Genomic DNA, 20,526 nt, shown 5'->3' on the forward strand with positions numbered 1-20,526 from the left:
CCGCCCCTCTGGTCCTCTCCCGCCTTTGATAGGTTCCTACTTGAGACTCCGCCCCGCTCGTTCTGAGGAGAGCAGCCGGGTGCCTTTGCCCAGACGAGAAGATCCGCCCATCGCGTCGGCTTTGGTTCCCATTGGATGAAAGAAGGGGAAGACAGGGGGAAAAATTCAGAATGAGTGGCGTGGATTGGTGGGTGGGCGTGCCAGTTGGAGAAGTGCTGCTTCCGGGTTTGTCGCTCGGCTGGCAAGAAGTCCCGGGCGCGGCTTCAGGCGCCTCAGTCCCTCCGGGGTGGGGGAGGCGATGAAGAGAGTCACCCTGTTTGTCAATGGCAGTCCCAGGAATGGAAAGGTGAGTGAGGCGTTTTGGTGAGAAGGGGCTTGAATCATGAGGAGATTTACTTTAATTTCCACCCTCCCAGTCATGATACAAAGCAGGGCAAGAGGCACGTAAAGCGACAGAGCCAAGTCTCTGCCCCCAAGCAGCTTACAGTCCAAAACAGGCAGGGAAGTGGCTAGATCTCAAGGTCTGATGAGAAGTTTACGGGTTTGGGGTCCCCTCCCCCTTTTCCCTACTGTCCTATACCAGTTTACCTAGGAGTAAACCCCACTGGGACTCACTTCTATGTAGACTTTCAATTTTAGTCATCCGATTTATATGGCATCCTTTAGAAACGTTTCTAGGGCGAATTTACCCCCCGCCCCGCCCCAAGATAATATACACAGATTAAAGTTATACTGAACAGCAGCATTTATTTATTAAAAAACAATAGAGGTCACTGAGCAGGTAGATTCCAGCAGTGGAGTGCCACTTCTGAGAAGACATCTTGGTGATCCTCTTTCTTAGAATGTCACACGCAATAAGTACTGTAAATCCTTTTTATAAAAAAAAGTTAAGGAATTTATGCCCTGCCTATTTAACTATAAAAGCCTTAAAGCAAGAAGACTCACCATATATATTTACTGATTAAAATGAAATTAATCATGTAATTATATTCAATAAAATCAATCACCCAAGATTGATCAGCTTGGAAAACTGGCAACAACTCTGTTTGACCCAAATATTTAAAATGAGTATTTGTTTAAGCAAGGCACATATGTATTAACATGTAACTTTATTTTATAGTGTATATTTTTAAAACTCTGAACCTTATTTTGAAAAGAATTATGCTAACTTGTTCTTGACATTTGATTTTATTGATAATATACACATAAATATATAATATACACATACACAAATTTATGTAAATTGTTTTGAGAATTTTATTATTTAAGGGATATCCAAATAAAATAAATGCAATAAATATATGTGGGGGAGACAAAGGAAAGAGTGAGTGGGTGGGTAGGAAGTAGATAATAATTACTGTGGAAAAACAAGCTGGCAGAACGGATTAGACTTTGCTGGGTTGTGGAAAGAGAGCAATAACATTACCAGGTGAAAGTGCCGAGGGAAGCTGTTGGATTTGAGACTAATAAAAGCCCTGCTGGATCAGACCAAAGGCCTGTCTAGTCCAGCATCCTGTTTTGCACAGTGGCCACACAGATGTGTAGCAAGACCCACCAGCACCTGGACTAGAGGGATCACCCAAAGTTGCTGAGCTTCTTTTGGGAGATAGCCCTGCAGCCCCCCTCCCATGTTTCCAGGTGTACCCTCTCACGTCTCTGCCTGCAAAGGCTTGCACAGCTGTTTGTTGCAGCAGCAGCTGACCGGAGGACTCTCAAGGAGAGGAGGCTGAGGAAACACTCCACAAAGGAGGGTGTTCAAAAATGGGTGAGAGGCTGCCAGCTCTGCAGGCAAGGGGTGCCACAGAAAGAACATAGGTGGTTGAAAACTTCTACCCTAAAGCAAAAAGGTTTCACCTGGTACCTAAGAGTGATTCAGAAATTAACAAAAGCTTAATATATAATAATTTATTATTTAGACCCCACCTATCTGGCTGGGTTTCCCCAACCACTCTGGGCGGCTCCCAACAGAATATTAAAAACACGATAAAACATCAAACATTAAAAACTTTCCTAAACAGGGCTTCCTTCAGTAGTGATTCTGGGTGGAGGGCAGGGATTTCTGCCTTACCCCCAAGTATGGTGATGGGTTGCAAGTTGTGTCCAAAACAAAAGGTTGAGTAGCTTATTGCCCATCATAATTTAAAATAATAACATGACATCCTTCCACTAATTACCGCTATCCTTTCTGAACTGGGTGTATGCAAACAGCTGAATTTTCCAGTTTTCTTTTTTTCATGTTCGTAAATTTCACTCGGAGGTTTGTTTGTCTCTGAGACCTGTTCTATTAAAACAGTCCTTGATAACTGTACATGTAAATTGGTTCTGAAGATATAGCCATTAGCTGTATACATAGCTGTTAAAAGCTCTAGGTGGCTTTGGAATTTAGTGAAATATAAGTAAACATGGCATTCCAAAAATGGTTTTATTTATTGCCTTTGGAAATACTGAACAAGTTTAGAGATGGAGCAGATGAGTCATACAGGGTGGAAAATTGTTATTTGAAGTAGTTGTCTGTGAAACTAGTAAAAACAGTAAAAATGGACCTTGATTGTGTCCCATGGTTTGTAAGGGGAGAGCTAAACCACAAGTCGCAGTTAAGATGGCATGCTCAGCCAAACCTTGACTTAGCTAAGCATGGCTTGGCAGTGGAAAGGAGCAGGGGGAGCAAAGCAGCTGTGAGCTTTTCTCTGAGCCACTTGCTTGCTTGCATGGTCTGGCAAAGGCACAGTTTGACTGACCATGTCATGTGAATCAGATCAGTCAGTTTTGAAGTTGTAACTTTTTTTGCAGGCAACTATACCCAAGAAAATCACATGCATAAAACTCTTGCTCTCTTAGTAAGCTAAAATTAGTATGCAGTGCCATCATTCTTTTTGTTTAATGTTTTTAATACCGTATAAGGAAGTGTACACTATTGAGTTGTATCTGGAAACATTTACAAATGTCTTCCTAAAAAAGCTCAGTTTGTCCTGGCTTTTACTTTTTGAAATAATGTCAGTGCTATAATACAAAGCGGACTTTGTTTTTGTTGTTTTGTCTTAAGTAGTGCAGAAAGTTTGGCTATTGAGCAGAGGCTCAGGTGACTTTTGACATGTTAAAACCTACAATGGCACACACTGTTTTGTTGACTAAACTGAAGACAATCATGGAAAACCTGGTCTATTTTAGGGTTTTGGGTGGGAAAGTCTAAAAAGCTTTCCAATTCAAAATTTTCCAGAAAAGCCACTTTGCTGGCTTTCATTTACAGTACTGGCCGTCATACATCCACAGAGGGACAGAGTAGAAATAGCAGCAATAACATAAATTTAGCAGGTGCTCTTCCTGTTGCTGTTTCTGCTCATAATCAACAACAGACAGCCGAGCTCTGATTAGGAACAAGTACAGGAACCATAAATAACAAACTGTGTGTGTTTGGGGCAAAGCATCTTTCCCCCCCTTTCATTCACTGGAACCCCATGCACCTGTAGCTTGTGTTTTGTGAAGTTGCTGACTATTCAAGATCTTGTTTGAGTTATGAATCTGTGTTTTAGCTAAATGAAAACACATGACAGCTGCATTTGAATGTGCCATAATTCAAATGATGGTGAAGTTTCTGGCATTTCCCCATCTATGTCTGCTATTCAGGTTGGACAGGGAATTTAGGTTCATAAAACAAAGGTGGGGGCCCTAAAACATTAACCACTGTTGGGCTAAATACTCACCTTCTCTTTTTATAGGTTGTGGCTGTTTATGGGACACTGTCTGATTTGCTGTGTGTAGCCAGTAATAAGCTTGGAATAAAAGCAACCAGCGTGTACAATGGGAGAGGTGGGCTCATTGACGACATTGCTTTGATAAGGTAAGTTGGGCGTGGATTTGATGTTCACATGATTGGAACTTTCCTGCAGAAACTAAAATGAACCAACAGCTGCTTGGAGGGAAGGGGGTGACTGTCAACTGTCTGTTAGGATACAATGACCTCATTGCACTGGAATGTGCTATTGCTTTCTGACCTTTCAAAAGTGAGGTAGCTGCTCATGAGGACCAGTTCAAAACTGCTGGCCAAACTACACCTTGGTTTGGGGGAGCATGTTGTGGACTCCCTCCTTTTCCCTCCTCCATTTCCCGGTTTGGAGGAACCAGAGTTTGTCATAAAGAACACAATCTGCCTGTATACCAGAAATAAAAATCCATTTTAAAACAGTTTTCAGTTCTAGTAGGGTGGTGAGCCAGGGTTTGTAGTAATCATAGTTTGCCTGATTCAGAGATTATTGTGGACTCTGATTCAGCGTTCGAAATTACCAGGCACTAAGTGCATTTTGCAGCTGGATGGAGCTGTGCACTTAGCACCTCCACTTGCCTGACTGCAGTCAGCTGGTCTGCTGGGCACCGCGGCAGCAAAAGACACCAGGTGATTCACCCAGCAGCAACTGTCTCTATCTCTATATACAATTATTAATATTTGCTGTTAGACAAATCACCTGGTCTGCGGAGTAGTGTGGCAGCAAAAAAAAAAAAAAGGCACACAGACATTTTTTGGCTCCCACTACCCAGGAGCCACATGGCTCCTTGCTTTCTAACACTGCTCTGATATACTTATTACCTTAAATAGTTATTGTTATGTATTGGTTTTGTCTGATGCCTTCAGAGGCTGGAATTAATTTGTTGGGAAATAGACCTCAAACAAATTCTCATTCAGATTTTCTTGCAAAAATCTGCATCTAACTTGAACTTTCTCCAGTGCCCTCAATTGTGAGTGTTGTTGCATTTTTTGGTGACTGGGTCAAAATGAGGTGTACAAGTATTGGATTGCAAAATTGAACACAAGTGTTTACTGAAAGTTAACTTTTAGAAAATACATTCTGCTATCAGTTTTTGAAGACAATTGAAACAACTGTTCCAAATTTGGCATTAACAAAATATTACTCTGCTCATAGAGTAATTGTGGCTGGGTGACTATGACGTGGCTGGGTGTGCCCAAATAACTTTTCCTGTGAGCCCAGAAAGCCTTCCTTGTTTGTGGGAAGTAGTTACTTCAGACGCACATGCAAAGGAGAGGGAAGAGCTTAACATACTTGAGGGTGGGATCAGAAGGGGATGCTAGGTTTCTAAGAGAGGGTCTACACATTCAGAAAAGCATCATGGTGCAAACCCCCCCCCCCAAGGACAGTGCCCGAATGCAGGTAGGAAATAGCATGCCCAAATGCTCCCTTGCATCCCTGGTAGGTTAGCTCATGTGCACAGTGAGTTTTTGATGGAACGCATTCAGACATGCAGTCCTCTGCCTGCATTCTGTAGTAACACAGTCTTAAAAGGGCTTAACCAAATTATTCATTCATTCCTTTATTTCATAAAATTTATATACCATTTGATCGTAGAAAACCTCAAAGCAGTTTACAAGAAAATTTTGTTACATAAATTTATCTCTAAAATATTTACAACCATACTTTAAAGCATGCATAATTTAAAACATGATGGTGGTTGTTTTCCACCCTCAATTATTTACTGCCTCCCTGGCACCCAGCCAATTATCCTGGAACAGTTCCTTAGCTTTTAATGCCCCTTAGTTTAAATTTAAAACCTTGGAGATTGAAGTTATGCTTCTGGTCACTATTGCCCTAAACCGAGTTATTTACCGTCTACTTGCACATGGAAACATTTGGCTCTCTTTCTCTCTTCCCATTTCAGGGATGATGATGTCCTCTTTGTATGTGAAGGGGAACCGTTCATTGGTAAGAATCCAGAATTTTGCTCTGTTGCTTTTTGTCTTGTGTAATGGACAAGTTCACGACGGCACTAAGAGTGTTCATGTACATTCCATGCTTACAGATCCCCAGAATGATGTAAACCCTCCTGAAGCATTAACAGGCTCTCACTCAGACTGGATAACTCTCAATGTTGGAGGGCGGTACTTCACAACTACCCGGTAAGAGCCTGTCACTTTGTTGCCACAAGGTTATTTATATTTGCAATACGCTGCAACGAACTCACTGAGTCAGCAGACAAAATCATTACCAACATTGCAGAAAATTACTCCATCCCACTAAAACACCGGCTCCAAATTCTAGGCAGCCCCTCTCGGCTCCAACATTCTACAGTCGAATGCCCTTTTAAAGTAAATAAATTGTGCTTGTTGGTTTTCTAAATGATGATTTTGCTATTGGAGCAAAGGGAAGGAATGGCATAGGAAAAATAAGAAGGCTATTGGTTCATCTACCTCACGGTTGTCTGCACGGACCGGCAATGGCTCTCCAGGGCTTCAGCCCTCCCTGGGGATGTGGGGAATTGAATCTGCGGCACATGATGTGCAAAGCATAAGCTCATCCACTGAGCTCTGGCCCTTTCCACAAGGTTTACAGTTAAAAGTACCAAACACAGAGGGAAATAGCTCTGCAAAGCAAAACAAAAACCTACGCAAAACCTGAACATCATTCTAAAAATCAAAGCCTTGAAGTTATTTGTTAATACTTCTCCTTTTTTCCCCTAGGACCACATTAGTTAGTAAAGAACCTGATAGCATGCTGGCTCGCATGTTTAAAGATAAAGGTCAGTATAGACTAAAATTATTCTAAGTCAACCCCCCCCCCCCCATTTTTAACGCTTTGTTATGGGAGCCTCTCTCAAAGCAGACATATAGTTTATCGAAAGGTGCACTGCATAGCTTCATTGGCAGCTGCCCCATTGTATGACAAGTTGGCTGTTTCTGCAAGCAAATAAGCTTTGTGTCTTGTTGTTGGATTATTGTTCATGTTGTGTGATTCTCCATTTTTGCTTCTTCCCTGTATTGGTGAGAAGAAGAACCTAAGAAGCCAGATTCAAGCCTGGCTTCCTCTAACAAATGAACTTGAATTTTTTCCCTGTACAGCAAGAGAAAAAGATGCCTAATTAATCAGTCTTACAATACAGAGGAATAATCAGGATTGCAATCTTAATTATGCTTTAAATCACCGGCTTGAATTCAGGTTGGCAAGACAAAGGTTAATTGCCCCCCTTGAGTCATTGTGACATCAATTGATTGACAAGTGGGCAGTCCCACCCACCCTTCAAAAATGGCCCACCGGGGCTGTGGGAACTCAGGATCCGGCCCACCAGGTGGATTCTGTTTCACACCCCTGTACTATAGGAAAGCTCAGAGCAGTATTTGAAGTTAGCCCAGGCGACAGGTAGATGGCCTTCTTGGTAGTGGCACCCTCCCTGTGGAACCCTCCCTTCAGATGTCAAGGAGATAAACAACTATCTGACTTAGAAGACATCTGAAGGCAGTCCTGTCTTAGGAAAGTTTTTAAGGACTGATGTTTTTACTATGTTGCTAGATATGTATGTTTCCCCACCCAGAATGGCTGGGGAAACCCAGCCAGATAGGTGGGGATTTATTTTATTTATTTATTTTGCAACTGGTGCAGGTCCCATTGTGACCCTGTGGAGAGCTCTGGATGCCAGGTTGGCAACTGAGGAAAGCAGAATGTCACTTAGAGAAGTGTCTGAAATATTTTCCTTGAAGCTTGAATTAGTTTTATTCTGGATTGTTTTATTTGATGTTTTAGTGTGTTGTAAATCGTGTTGTGATTTTTTCTTTAAAATATAAAGTGGTATAGAAATGGAATTATTATTATTAATAATAATAATAACAATAACAATAATAATATCACATCGGGCAAAGGGGAATGGCGCCTAGACATTCCATTGTGGCAACCATAGCCCAGGTTTATATAGCTGAGTTTCTAACACGGGGTCAGAGACTTCTCTGGAACCCTTAGTCCAGAATTTGAACTCTGGTCTAGCTGAAAGGCCATGACTGTAATCTGTATCTCACCAATTCTCTTTTAAGTAGGATGGAACTGTTAGAACAGCCCCTCTATTTGGTCTTTGGCTTGCTTTTTCCTTAAAACATTTTGAGTTTAAACTCTTAAGAGGAGTTTTGAAAATTGCTCCCTCTCCCAAGCTGTCTGTTTCTAAATAACTTCCTTGAGCTAGTGCACAACTGGGTTATTACAATAATAAATCTGATTTTTGAAGGCTTTCTCTTTTTGTGCACTGATTTTTTGTGTGATACTTCCTGTTGGAAACAGATGCCTGGGGGAATAAGCGAGATCACCGGGGAGCCTTCCTAGTCGACCGTAGTCCTGAGTACTTTGAACCAATTTTGAACTTTTTGCGTCATGGACAGCTTATTGTAAATGAAGGCATTAATTTGTTAGGTATGTATTATTGGGGTACCAGTCATGTTATCATTTTGTTGTTGTTTGCTGCCGAACTCTTGTTCTTAGATGAGCCTAAAGGGGCTTTTGGATGGTGCTGTCAAAAAACTAATTGTTGCTTAGTTTGGTTTTCCTTAGCAGGGGTGGGGAGGAGCGCATCCTGCAGACTTAAGAGCCAAACCTGTATGGCATGCAGAAGATTGATTATTGAAGTATTAAAACAAAATGGAACTAAAATAAATTGCAGCTGAGAGAGGTGGACTCTAGCTTGGGACATATCCAGCTAAGATCTACTCAGAGGAGATCCATTGAAATTAGTAGACCAAAGTTAGCTGTGTCTACCTATTGTTAGTGGGTCTACTCTGTGTAGGACTAGCATATTAGAATTTGAACATCCTGCCACTGAGGGAAGGGTTGCTTATCCTCTTTTCCCCTCGCACTGTTTTCACACTCCAAATGCCACTCCTGAAGCTGTTAAATCATTTGGGTGAGAGTGTGGAGGTCTCTTTCCCAGTGGTCTCCTGGCAACTTTGGAGGAGAAAAAGAAGAAAGCCAATCTTCTTTTTTGAAGGAAAATAATGATAGGAAAAAGGGGTCAAGTCTTCTTCCCTGACCTAATCCAGGGCCACTTTGGGTAATTCTTAGCTTTAAAAAAGAAGAAACATGTCAGAATATATTATCGTAGAACTCTTAATTGATTGGAACTAGAGAAACTATTAACTAACACAGAATACATTCTCAGTATAGCATGTCAAAACTCCCCTTGGCTCAAGTGGAACAAATACTTCACCCTAAATATATTGGTTGCTGTCAGCTTATTAAAGGCTGGAATAATCGCCATTTTATTAATCAGAAGTGTGTGAGAGTAATTTGGGGACGTTGCATCCTGTGCTCTTAAATTTTATTCACCTCTTTGCATCCCCCATGGAAAAAACAGTACTTGTTTTGGAAGCATACGCTTCCGAAATTGGATAACCATGGGGCCCTTTTGGCTGGAAATCTAATTCTCCTTTCCTCCGTCCCCAATTACATCCAATATAAGATGTGTACGACCGACAGTTTTATTGGTGTGTGCTGCTCATAGGAGAGAGTTTACAACTTTTAAGCAACCTCGTTCTCTTCCCAAGAGAAGAGGTAACCTCAACCGGTATGAAGCTGAAACACTCAGTCTTGAGTTGCTGCACTCACAGGACTGGACTTGGCCCTGTGCACATGTAATAGTCCAGTGATTTGGCTGCAGACAGACCTGAGTTCAAATCCTCCCCCACCCATGAAGCTATTCTGTGCCATTATGAGCTCAACAGAAGAAAGGGGGATAGAATTGTGTATAATAATAATAATAATAATAATAATAATAATAATAATAATAATGATGTTGATCTAGTCAGGATTTCACCTAATCACAGTTAATGAACCTTTGCAGGATTTTGTGTGCTCACTGTCTCTCACTCACTCACACCCCTCTGCTGCCCAGGTTTAACCCCCTTATAATTTCAGTTAGTACTGATTAGAAATACTGTAGGGTTTTGGTTGTTTCTTTACATTTTACTACTTATGACACTTCTTTTAAGAGTAATAGTTAAAATAGCAATTTAAAAACACCTGCCCCACACCAATGGTGGTGGGTATGGGTGTTGTTTAAGTTAACGCTAACCATGTTGTGCTGTTGACCAGTTTTGAAACTGTCTTCAAACCCATATTTCAAGTCCTGCTTAGCTTGCAACTATGGTTAATGCTCATAATGGTTAAAATGGGTAGAAACATCTTCCCACTGGTGCAAGGGTTCCGTTACTGGACGCTGTGCAGCGTGCATGGTAGCGGGAGCCCATTTGCTGATCAAGTGGGGAGTTGCTTGTACTGACATAAGCTAGTTAGAGATTAGATTCCGTTCGACTTCCGAGGTACTGCATAGATTGCCTTGAGACATATACCGTGGTACCTCTGGTTACATACACTTCAGATTACAGACTCTGCTAAAACAAAAATATTACCTTGGGTTAAGAACTTTGCTTCACTTTGGGGAAGAAGAATTTGTGCGCAATCTTGTGACTGGCTCCTGCAACCCCGTTTAAGGGAACAGGATGCTGAGCATGTCTGAAACTACATGGTATGTCATTTCTGTGCAGCTTTTCACCATTTTTTTTAAGCTGTTTTTATTATACAACCTTGGTTGTTGAACGCCTTGGTACTCGTATGTTTTGGCTCCCGAAATGGCATGAACTTGGAAGTGAGCTGTAATAGTAATAGGGGTTGCTCGTGCGTAAGTTGCCGCCACTCCTGGCTATGTTGCCTTGTTAAACCTTTTCTGTCTGGTCAGCCCTTCACTTCATGGCTGTTTCAGTCGCTAGCAGAATCCGTCAGTGGGCATTTCTTAAACCTTTTCCAGCATAAAAGCTGTTTGACGCCAAGTCTCCTCCTACTCTCCCTGCGCGGAAGTCTTCTGCGCAGGGAGGGTGTGGGTAGTGAAGGACCCGTGCTCTCCCCGCTGGTGTCCAGCGAGGAGTCCTGGAGCCCTCTTGCCGATTCCCCCATCTGCCCCCCTTTATCCCTGGTGTTGCGCTGATTTCCTTCCCCAGCTGATGAGCTGCCTCTCTCCCTGCTGGGACTTCTCCAGCATCACTTGGGAGCCTTACCTCCGCCTCTGGCTCCGATGTCAGTTCCCTGACATGAGCGTTCTGGTTTGCAACCGTTCTTTAGAAGCCGAATGTCCAGTGAGGCTTTCACAGCTTCCGATTGGCTGCAGGAAGGTCCTGCAGCCAATCAGAAGCCACACCTTGGTTTCCGAATATTTTGGAAGTCGGACGGACTTCCGGAGCGGATTCTGTTCGACTTCTGAGGTACTGCATAGATTGCCTGGAGACATATACAGTGGTACCTCGGGTTACATACGCTTCAGATTACAGACTCCGCTAACCCAGAAATATTACCTTGGGTTAAGAACTTTGCTTCAGGATGAGAATAGAAATTGGGCAGCGGCAGCAGGAAGCCCTATTAGCTAAAGTGGTGCTTCAGGTTAAGAACGGACCTCCAGAACGAATTAAGTTCTTAACCTGAGGTACCACTGTATGTGGGAGGTAATTAATTAAGAATAATGATAATTGTAATTTATAGCAAGGATACATTCATGTTCTTTTCTCTTGTGCTAGGGGTCTTAGAAGAAGCCAGGTTTTTTGGGGTTGACTCACTGATTGAACACCTAGAAGCAGCTATTAAGGTAATTACAGTTTTTGCAACCACCTCATTTTCTTGCCCAATAAAAATGTCAGTGATATTGGGTTGAAATTTCTATTCATGTCTACTCAGAAGCAAGCGTTATAAAGGCTGGAAATTAACTGGAGCACATCTCACTGAGAACAACAGAAATTCTGGGTAGACACATAGGATTGCACTGTAAGGGGGGGTTTCTACCCTTCTACACTCAGATAATTTGCTTATTAGAACAATGTTGAAATAACTATGTAGTATGTTAGATTAATATGGGCATTTTTTAATTATTATTTTTGCTCTTGGATTACAAAACAGATGTAAAAATAAATGTGCTAAATCACAATCCATATGCATCAGAAATTTTCTCCCAGTTCAGAATTTTTCCAAAATCCCAACATCACTGAAAACTCAACTAGTAGTTGAATGTCATTTCTTGCTGCTCTTCTTCTTTCCCTACAGAATTCACAACCAGCTGAAGATCATTCGCCAATCTCCCGAAAGGAATTTGTTAGGTTCCTACTTGCGACTTCAACCAAATCTGAGCTACGCTGTCAGGTATCAAGAACAAAGATTGTTCTTTGTTAGTTAGGGTTATTCTATAGGTTATCATATAACTCCTAAGGCAAAGTGGGGGATCTGTTTCAGCCTGAAGGTCAGGGCCAGAACTGGCCTATCCTTTGTGGGACATTTCAGGCCAATGGGCAGAGCCCACCCACCGGTCAAGTTTCAAGCTGCTAGGTGGCGCAGGAAGCTTTTGATGTGGAGCAGAATTTAAAAATGTGTCCCCATGTTTCTATCTGAGATGGTATAAGAGCCTGCTGGATGGCCCCTCTAGTCCAGCCTCCTGTTCTGGCAGTGGCCAACCAGGTGGCTCTGGAAAGCCCTGAGTGAAATAGGACTCACTCACTTTGGATTCCCAGCAGCTGACATTCAGAGGCATATTGCTTTTGACAGTGGATCTAGAAGAAAGCCGTCATGAGCAATAGCCGTTGATGGCCTCCATGAATTTTACATTCTTTTGCTTCATTTTTGGACATTTCGTGCCGGTAGAAAGACTGGCACAGGTAGGAGTGGGCTGTGCAAGAATCCCTCTGTAAGAAATGCTAGTTTTTTAATTGAAGGAATTCTTTTGCATTTTTACATGGGGAGCATTACAAATGGTGTTCCATCATCCACAGTTTAATGTGGTATGGTCTACTCTCCAACCACATTCTACTGAATGTGTAAATGAAGGCTGTGACTACTACCTACTGTTCCAGTAACTTAATGAAACAAAAATAAATAAATCATGATCCAGCCATATCCCACAATGAATTGGAATAATTTGATCTTTTACCAATGAAAATCCCTCTATAGAAAACCCCCCATCTTTCTACAAAGCAGATAATTTGTCTGTTCTCTTGATCAGTATAATGCTAATACAGTCAACAATTGCACAGAGTTGATTAATTCATGTTCAGTGATGCTCTTTTTTGTTCATGGCCATGCAACAGCCAGTATTGTTAACCGGGTAGTTCCAAAATAAAATCCTATCTCATCCCCACACACTGTCTGTGGCTTAAGGCTCTGGACATGTTTCTTAGCGCCAGTGCTGCATCTACAGTGTGGGGGTACCACCATCCTCCCCAATGGGCTTCGGTGTAAGGGATTCTTGAGATCATGTAGGCAAAATTTGTTGAGTGCTCTGAAGTGCTATACAGGCAGCAAGTCTTTCCCCCCTCCCTTCTCCCAATTTTTCAGGGTTTAAATTTCAGCGGGGCAGATCTCTCTCGTTTAGATCTCCGATATATCAACTTCAAGATGGCCAACTTGAGCCGATGCAACCTGGCCCATGCCAACCTGTGCTGTGCAAACCTTGAACGAGCAGATCTCTCTGGATCAGTTCTAGATGTGAGTGTTGTTTGGAGTGGGGCTAAAAACCAGCATACATTTGTCTCTAGAACCAAGTTGGGTACATTTATGCAGCTGGCCTGATTAACTGAATAAGGTTTCTTTAATAGCATGGCAACATTGCCCTGAGTCCAGGAGTGGCGGACCTCAGGCCTGGAGGCCAAATACAGCCCTTTAGTCCTTCCTAGCAAGCCCTTGGGACTCCTGCAGGCCACACTCCCTTCCCAGCCACACCCCTTGTCCAGTACTTCGTCCTATTTGCATGGCAAGAATGTGTCCTTGAGCTCTGATAATGCCTCTTGCCTGCCTGGAGGATAGAGAGGGATGCATGAGTATGTATGGAAACTAGCCTAAGGATAACAGCTGCATTAGTTTTCCTGAAACCCTGGAGAGCTGTTGCCAGTCAGTATAGACCATAATGAGCTAGATGAACCGGTGGCCTGGCTTGGTATAAGGGCAGCTTCCTAATTCCCTAATTTCCCACCCTATACATTTGTCAATACCTCTCTCCACCACCTGGGTTCACCTGCAAAATACACAAGAGGCAGCGGAGCTGGAATAGAAGTGTCCTTGAACCATTGCTTGAAGAGAATTGCAGGGATTTTTACCCATCCACTGGGACAGGACCAAAACCAGTGCTTTTGGAATACTGGAGGGTAGATGTAGGAAAGACTTTTGGAAGATAAGAGCATTGTGACAATTAAATAGGCTACCAGTGGGGGCTGTGGAATTCCCATAAGCAAAGGCTGGTCAGGCATGTCTCAAACATAGAATATTCACATCTGGACCAGTTAATACGTTGCACATCTTCTGACTCTGATTCATTTTAGCTCTCCCTCTCTCTCTCCCCATCAGTGTGCCAACCTCCAAGGAGTAAAGATGCTTTGTTCTAATGCAGAAGGAGCATCCCTGAAAGGGTGCAATTTTGAGGACCCCTCTGGCCTTAAAGCTAACCTAGAAGGTAAAAACAAAAACTTGGTGCCGTTCTGCTTTTATATGACACATGCTGTAGTGACAGGGAAATTCTGAAATAGCTTGGAGGATTACAGGCATCTCCCCACTTATGTGGGGGTTACATTCAGATGCCCTGCATCCATAAGTGAAATTGCATAATATGGGGAGCATTCTTTAAATGCCCTCTCTGACACTCGCTCTTCAGTTCATACAAAAAAGACTGTATCCAAGAGTATCCACAACTAGAATTGAAGCTCTGGGGCCGGCAGGAGGCTGGAGGACGCATGGGAAAGTGGCTGTGGATGCTGCTGCCCTACTCTGCAAATCAGCTGTTAGGTGGGGAGGCTGAGCAGTGTAAACAAATCACCACTGTGCCTCTGGCCTCCTTGGGGCTTCCTCCACCCTCACTGACGTCTTCTTTGGGCTCCAGGGAATGTCTCCTCATGAGCCACAAGGACTCAGCTCTCCTGCCATTTCCAGGTTGATTTGTATTATTTAAATATTTCCCAGCTCCATGAGTTCATGCAGCCACACGCAAGTAATTTGTGTGCAAGTGTGGGGGGACGGGACACCTGTACTAAAGCCAAAATGAGCTCATCTGCTGAACTTACAGTCTCCATATTACTCTTGGATAATTCTGAAGATGTGTGTTGGTTTGGAGTGGGGAGGCATAGACGATAGCACCTCCATATCAGGCAGCTGACGATGGGAAAGAGCCTTGCCTGAGACCTTTAACTGCATTTCATTAAGAAACCAGAGCATCAAGCTGCAGAACTAGGGTGGTGGTTCTCAATAAGAAGGTCAAGAGCAGGCAATGGCAATGAACTCATTCACATTTTTAAATTGGACTTAAAATGTTATTTCCTACTTCAGGTGCTAACTTGAAAGGAGTTGATATGGAAGGTAGTCAGATGACTGGAATAAATCTGAGAGTTGCAACTTTGAAAAATGCAAAGCTAAAGAACTGCAACCTGAGAGGAGCAACTCTTGCAGGAACTGATTTGGAGGTAAGTTACATTTTCAGCTTTTGATCAACAGCTGAGCATTTACAGGGTTTCTGTTAACACTTTTCACAAATCTCAGGTGATTTTTCATTTAAAAGGGTCTTTGGTTCTCAATGCTACTGAATACATTTTTGTATCTTTCCATGGCTAGCCACCTTTTGGTTCGCTGTTGGCTCCAACAGTAAGGTATCGCCTTGCATTTGTAATAAATTATCAAATAAATTATCACCCATGAAGGTGACTCAGAAACTAGAACTAATCCAGAATGTGGCAGCTAGACTGGTGACTGGGAACGGTCGACAGGACCATATAACACCGGTCCTGAAAAGCCTTTAAATGGCCTCAGCCCTGCATACCTGAAGGAGCATCTCCACCCCAATTGTTCAGCCCAGACACGGAGGTCCAGTGCTGAGGGCCTTCTGGTGGTTCCTTCACTGTGAGAAGTGAGGTTACAGGGAACCAAGCAGAGGGCCTTCTTGGCAGTGGCGCCTGCCCTGTGGAACGCTCTCCCTTCAGATGTCAAGGAAATAAACAACTACCTGACTTTTAGAAGACATCTGAAGGCAAACCCTGTATAGGGAAGTTTTTAAATGTTTAATTTTTTATTATGTTTTTATATAAGTTGGAAGCCACCCAGAGTGGCTGGGGCACAGATAGGTGGGGTGCAATTATTATTATTATTATTATTATTATTATTATTATTATTATTATTTTAATTATTATATAAAAACACAATTAACAACTAAAAGGAGCATCCTCTTTAATATCAAAATAAACATTGCACATAAAAAGCAGCTACAAAACACAAAGAAAATTCACAAGCGTAGTAAACGAATGTACAAAATATCCTCTGAGCATCAGGAAGTAAAATGCTGCAAATGGAAATCAACTAAGGTGAATAAATTCAACCTAACTTAACAAGATGGAAACTGTTAGCTTTGTGTATGCGTGTTTTAAACATATAAAAAGAGGAGACTTTAGTTACCAACGTCTCTCTGCCATTTCAGAATTGTGACCTGTCGGGCTGTGACCTGCAAGAAGCCAATCTGAGAGGGTCAAATGTGAAAGGAGCCATCTTTGAAGAGATGCTGACGCCGCTACACATGTCTCAGAGTGTCAGATAGGCTGTCCAGAAGAATGGGAGCTTCTTGCTGCAGATCACCTTCGTTCCACCCTTTATCCTTAATAACGTAGGAGCAACAATTCTTCCATGGCTTTGAATTTCTCTGTGGTTGACTAAGGAACTGCCCCAGATCACACATATGTGGGAATTTCTCTATCATAGGCGTAGAAGTAGCTGTTGAACCAAACCAGGAAAGTTGGAGGGCTTTGGAAGCAGAGATGTTGCTGTTTGCTCTGAATACGTTGGCACTTGTGCACCACCTCACTCACTCCAGAATGCATTTTAAGAGATTTGTTAATTTATTAAAGCACAATATATGCAATTTATATTTATTAAATGTCTAGTAGCAGTATGGATCATACACAGTAGCCAAAAAATGAGGTTTTGATTTGTTCATGTTGCATATTAAATAGCCCACTTGCCCCCTTTCAGGTACCACTTTTGTTGTGACCAAATAGGTCCTTTTAATCTGTTTAGGTGTTTAGCATAAATAAGACCCAGTACACTCCAGGGAAGGTGCAAGTAAACCTCAGACAACCAATGTTGGATTTTCTCTGTAACATTGCTTTATTGATTAACAAACGTGACAAGACAGGGAACATGCACTCAATCATACACACATCCACACTCCCCACTCTACACTGGATTGATCTGACCCAGTAAGAGTCATGGGTGGCAAACGACAGCTGTCAATGCACACAACTTGAAGCTGGAGGGCTTTGATATACACCTTGTTCGTTCATCTGATGCCTGGCAACTCCTGATGCTTACACAACTCCTTGTCGTTGGCATGTTTTCAGCATCGCGCATCCTTGTCCTTGGCAACATCTCGTCCGTGTCCTTGGCATCGTCTCACAACTCTTATCTTATCTGACTGTTTTATAAAGCTGTGCATATACCAAGCCGTCTTGTGCTGTTCCGTTCCTGCGCACACTGTTTTTGCCAAAACATCAAGATGTTTTCCACATTCCATTAGCACTTATACAACACAGTTCATGAGCAGTTCACTGACAGTTCAAAGACACTGCATCTATTTTGTGGTGGTGTTCCGCCTTTCAGGCCCACGCAAACTATACCATTCGCTACACTCTCAAAGTCATCGTTGTAGAACGAGAATGGCTGCTAACTAGAGTATCTATGTGTAAGATAGGCTTCACTCCTGTGAGCTCAGATTAATTTATTCAGTGTTTCAAAATAACGAATGATGAAGGGCCATCTTGCCCCCATCCCTTAACTGAGAGTGGTGGGTGTAGCAAGAACGTCCTTCCACGGTGCAGACTCATTCATCAGTCACATTTGGAACCAGCAGCAGGTGAGAGAAGTTGTGTGCTCTGGTCTGAACATCCCCTGCTGCTTATTATAGCACACTTTGAAATTGGATACACTCAGGGTAGAGGCTGTCAGCCCCAGATCCCAGGGGTTTATCCATTAGGAACATAGGAACCTGTTGATAATATGGTAGGCCCATTAGTCCATCTATCTCTGTAATGTCTGCATATGTCATATATGATACCAGGTGTGGGACAGATGGGTGTGGTTTGGAGAAAACTGCTTTGCCATTCAAATTGGGACCAATGCTGGGCTGAATTTTGACCACAGGCCCAGCTGCTCCCCAGAGTTTCAGACAGGGGATTGAACCTGATACCTTTTGTAGGCAAACCACGTGCTCTGTCACTAGGCTATTACAAATGTAGCTGCTTCAAATGTTATGAAAGATAATTGCATAGTTTGTAAGTTACAGCTGGCTGGGTGTGTCTTGAAACCTGTAACAGGCCAGTATGGTTGCAGACTTCTGCCACTATGATGAATGTACAGTGGTACCTCGGGTTAAGTACTTAATTCGTTCCGGAGGTCCGTTCTTAACCTGAAGCACCACTTTAGCTAATGGGGCCTCCCGCTGCTGCCGCTGCGCGATTTCTGTTCTCATCCTGAAGCAAAGTTCTTAACCCGAGGTACTATTTCTGGGTTAGCGGAGTCTGTAACCTGAAGTGTATGTAACCCGAGATACCACTGTATCTCATTTCTGTCTGGCCCATTTTTACCTCCTTTCCTGTTAGTTTTTTCCAGGCCAAATAGAAAGTTGGATGGGGAAGCTAAGCCGCCTAATCCCAACTTCTGCTGTTGCTCAGAAGTCTCTTAGCAGGGGCTGATCAGAAACAGTGCAGCCTAAAATACGTCTTGCCAAAGATGCCGCAGAAAAGAGGTCCAGGCATCTGTAGAACAAGTAGAGCCTTGGGATCAGAGTTGCTCCCAGTTGCTCTTTCCCTGTTGTCCATTTCCCAGGAACTTTTCAATGTGTCTGCATCAAGAGATAGAAACAACCATAGCAATGTTCCACTGGAGCAACAAGGTTGTTTTTTGTTTTGTATGAATGGTGAGACTCCCAATTTCCATCAGCCCCAGCCAGCATGGCCAGGAGCGATAGGACTCGGGGTCCAGCAAAATCTGGAGGTAAAAGGTTCCTCATCCCTGCTTTGATAAAATGTAGGCACATAATTAGATTTACAATTCCCATCTGCCCCCAGCAGCAACTGAAGTGAGGCACACAGGGTCTTCTTGTTCTCCACTATTGCTCCTAGAGGAGGGGTGGCCATTGCACTGCTCCCCAGATCTTTTGGACTCAAACTCTCATCATCCCTGACCAGTGCCCATGCTGCTGGGCCTAATGGGAGTTGAAATCTGCAACAGTTGGAGGCCAACAGGTTGGCTTTCCCTGTGCTGCAGTTACGTGTTCTGACTGTAACCTATGCAACTAGCTCATTTATGAAAGTGGGGAGCTAAGGCATCATCCTTTGTGGGGGACCAAAATAGCTCTGGTTAAACCGGCATGGCAAATGTTGCAGAGCCCTTTCTCCTTCCTCATTGAGCTACCTGGGCTGAGGGAAGTTGTGGTCCAAAATACCTGGAGGACAGCAGGTTGGCAAAGTGTCTTGTACCAAGAAGGACATCATGGACTGTAGGCAGCATGAGTACTGAGCAATTCTTCCCACCAACATGACTTTATCCTAATGAGACTTTGTTCCACTGTAATGACAATGCAAAAGCTTTTTCTCTGTATGTCTTTGTGTTATCTGTACCTACAATTAGTACAGGCACATGTAGAAACTTTCAATACCAAATAAAAGCTGGGTGCCAGCAAAAATGGATACCTCAGATGCTGACTTCTATGCAACTCAAAAGACAGATATCAAAGGGGTGGATGCTGCCCAAAGAAGGTGGTGATCAACAACATGCATCTCTCTCCTCGGTGAGACTAAACAACTGTGCAGACCAGTGTTTGTATAATGAAGACGGCATGGTAGGAAGCCAATTTTACACAGGCTCATTCATTCCGTGTGGGAATGCTTCTGTCCACCATGTGATACAAATACTCACTTATATTCCTATATGCACACTTCTTCACAAGTGAAAATGTCATATGCTGTTTTCTGACCTGGTGACTGTCCCAGCAGGAAAAGGCATGTCTGAAACACCTGTAATGAATTTTAAGTTAATGTACCCACCCAAGCAAACAGACTCCAAGTGATCTCTGGTTTTAATGGTGAACTGGTTTCATAGATGAGGGTTTGAAGTTTCGCTTTAATGTGATAACTTGAACTTCATGCTGTAAGTGTAATGAAACCTTTGGCCTTCATTTTTGAAATTCATTTCCTTCTGCCGTTCACAAATAAAGTGCAACCACTCTTTGCTGTTTCACACAGTTGCAGTTTCAACTTCAGTAGATTATTTGCTTCTCCTCAATTCCACTCTTAACCAGGGAAATTGGGACCTTCAGTCACCTGGACAAGGTATGACAGGTAGAGTGCAAGTACATTGATGTGGGGTTGGGGCACCATGAAATTCTACTGCAGGAACAGGAAGCAATATTCTGTACCGATCTGGATTCTAAATCTAAGAACAGGAGTGGGGAACCTGGGCCCCTGCCCAGATGTTGCTATGCTTCAGTTCCCATCATCCCTGGCCTTGTTGACTGGGGCTGATGGGAGTTAGTGCCCATCAACATCTGGAGACACACAAATGATTGAGAATATTAAAGAACACCATGGGTGATTTCAACCAAGTTATTGGCACAGAGGTTGGAGCAGAGCTACTTCATAGAAAGTGATGTTTCTTTTAGGGTGCCAAGCCAAGGACTTCCACCTGGTCTTTCAGGTCTGAAGAAGTCAGTTTA

At 42.9% G+C, this 20,526-nt stretch overlaps 1 protein-coding gene across 2 annotated transcripts; it reads left to right on the forward strand.

Moving 5' to 3' along the window:
* The first annotated feature begins 195 nt into the window (after positions 1-195).
* Positions 196-20,055, forward strand: KCTD9 (potassium channel tetramerization domain containing 9). 2 transcript variants are annotated; one of them, XM_082200604.1, is made up of 12 exons: positions 196-346; positions 3,717-3,838; positions 5,668-5,711; positions 5,809-5,905; positions 6,467-6,525; positions 8,049-8,177; positions 11,324-11,391; positions 11,844-11,939; positions 13,125-13,274; positions 14,130-14,235; positions 15,102-15,235; positions 16,240-20,055. In XM_082200604.1, exons 1-12 carry the CDS (start codon positions 299-301, stop codon positions 16,354-16,356), a joined length of 1,170 nt encoding a protein of 389 aa, XP_082056730.1. In that variant the 5' UTR covers positions 196-298; the 3' UTR covers positions 16,357-20,055. The 2 variants fall into 2 exon arrangements, with proteins under 2 accessions (XP_082056730.1, XP_082056731.1); XM_082200605.1 differs by lacking the exon at positions 8,049-8,177.
* Positions 20,056-20,526: the final 471 nt, after the last annotated feature.

This window comes from Podarcis vaucheri, assembly GCF_965113315.1.
Source record: "Podarcis vaucheri genome assembly, chromosome: 15".
In the NCBI taxonomy this organism is placed as follows: domain Eukaryota; kingdom Metazoa; phylum Chordata; class Lepidosauria; order Squamata; family Lacertidae; genus Podarcis; species Podarcis vaucheri.

Excerpts from the sequence above, each read along its gene's own strand:
- KCTD9 (XM_082200604.1), top strand. The coding sequence starts at position 299 with ATGAAGAGAGTCACCCTGTTTGTCAATGGCAGTCCCAGGAATGGAAAG. Across the intron at positions 3,839-5,667 it reads GACGACATTGCTTTGATAAG|GGATGATGATGTCCTCTTTG; the intron begins GTAAGTTGGGCG and ends TTCCCATTTCAG. Across the intron at positions 13,275-14,129 it reads TCTCTGGATCAGTTCTAGAT|TGTGCCAACCTCCAAGGAGT; the intron begins GTGAGTGTTGTT and ends TCTCCCCATCAG.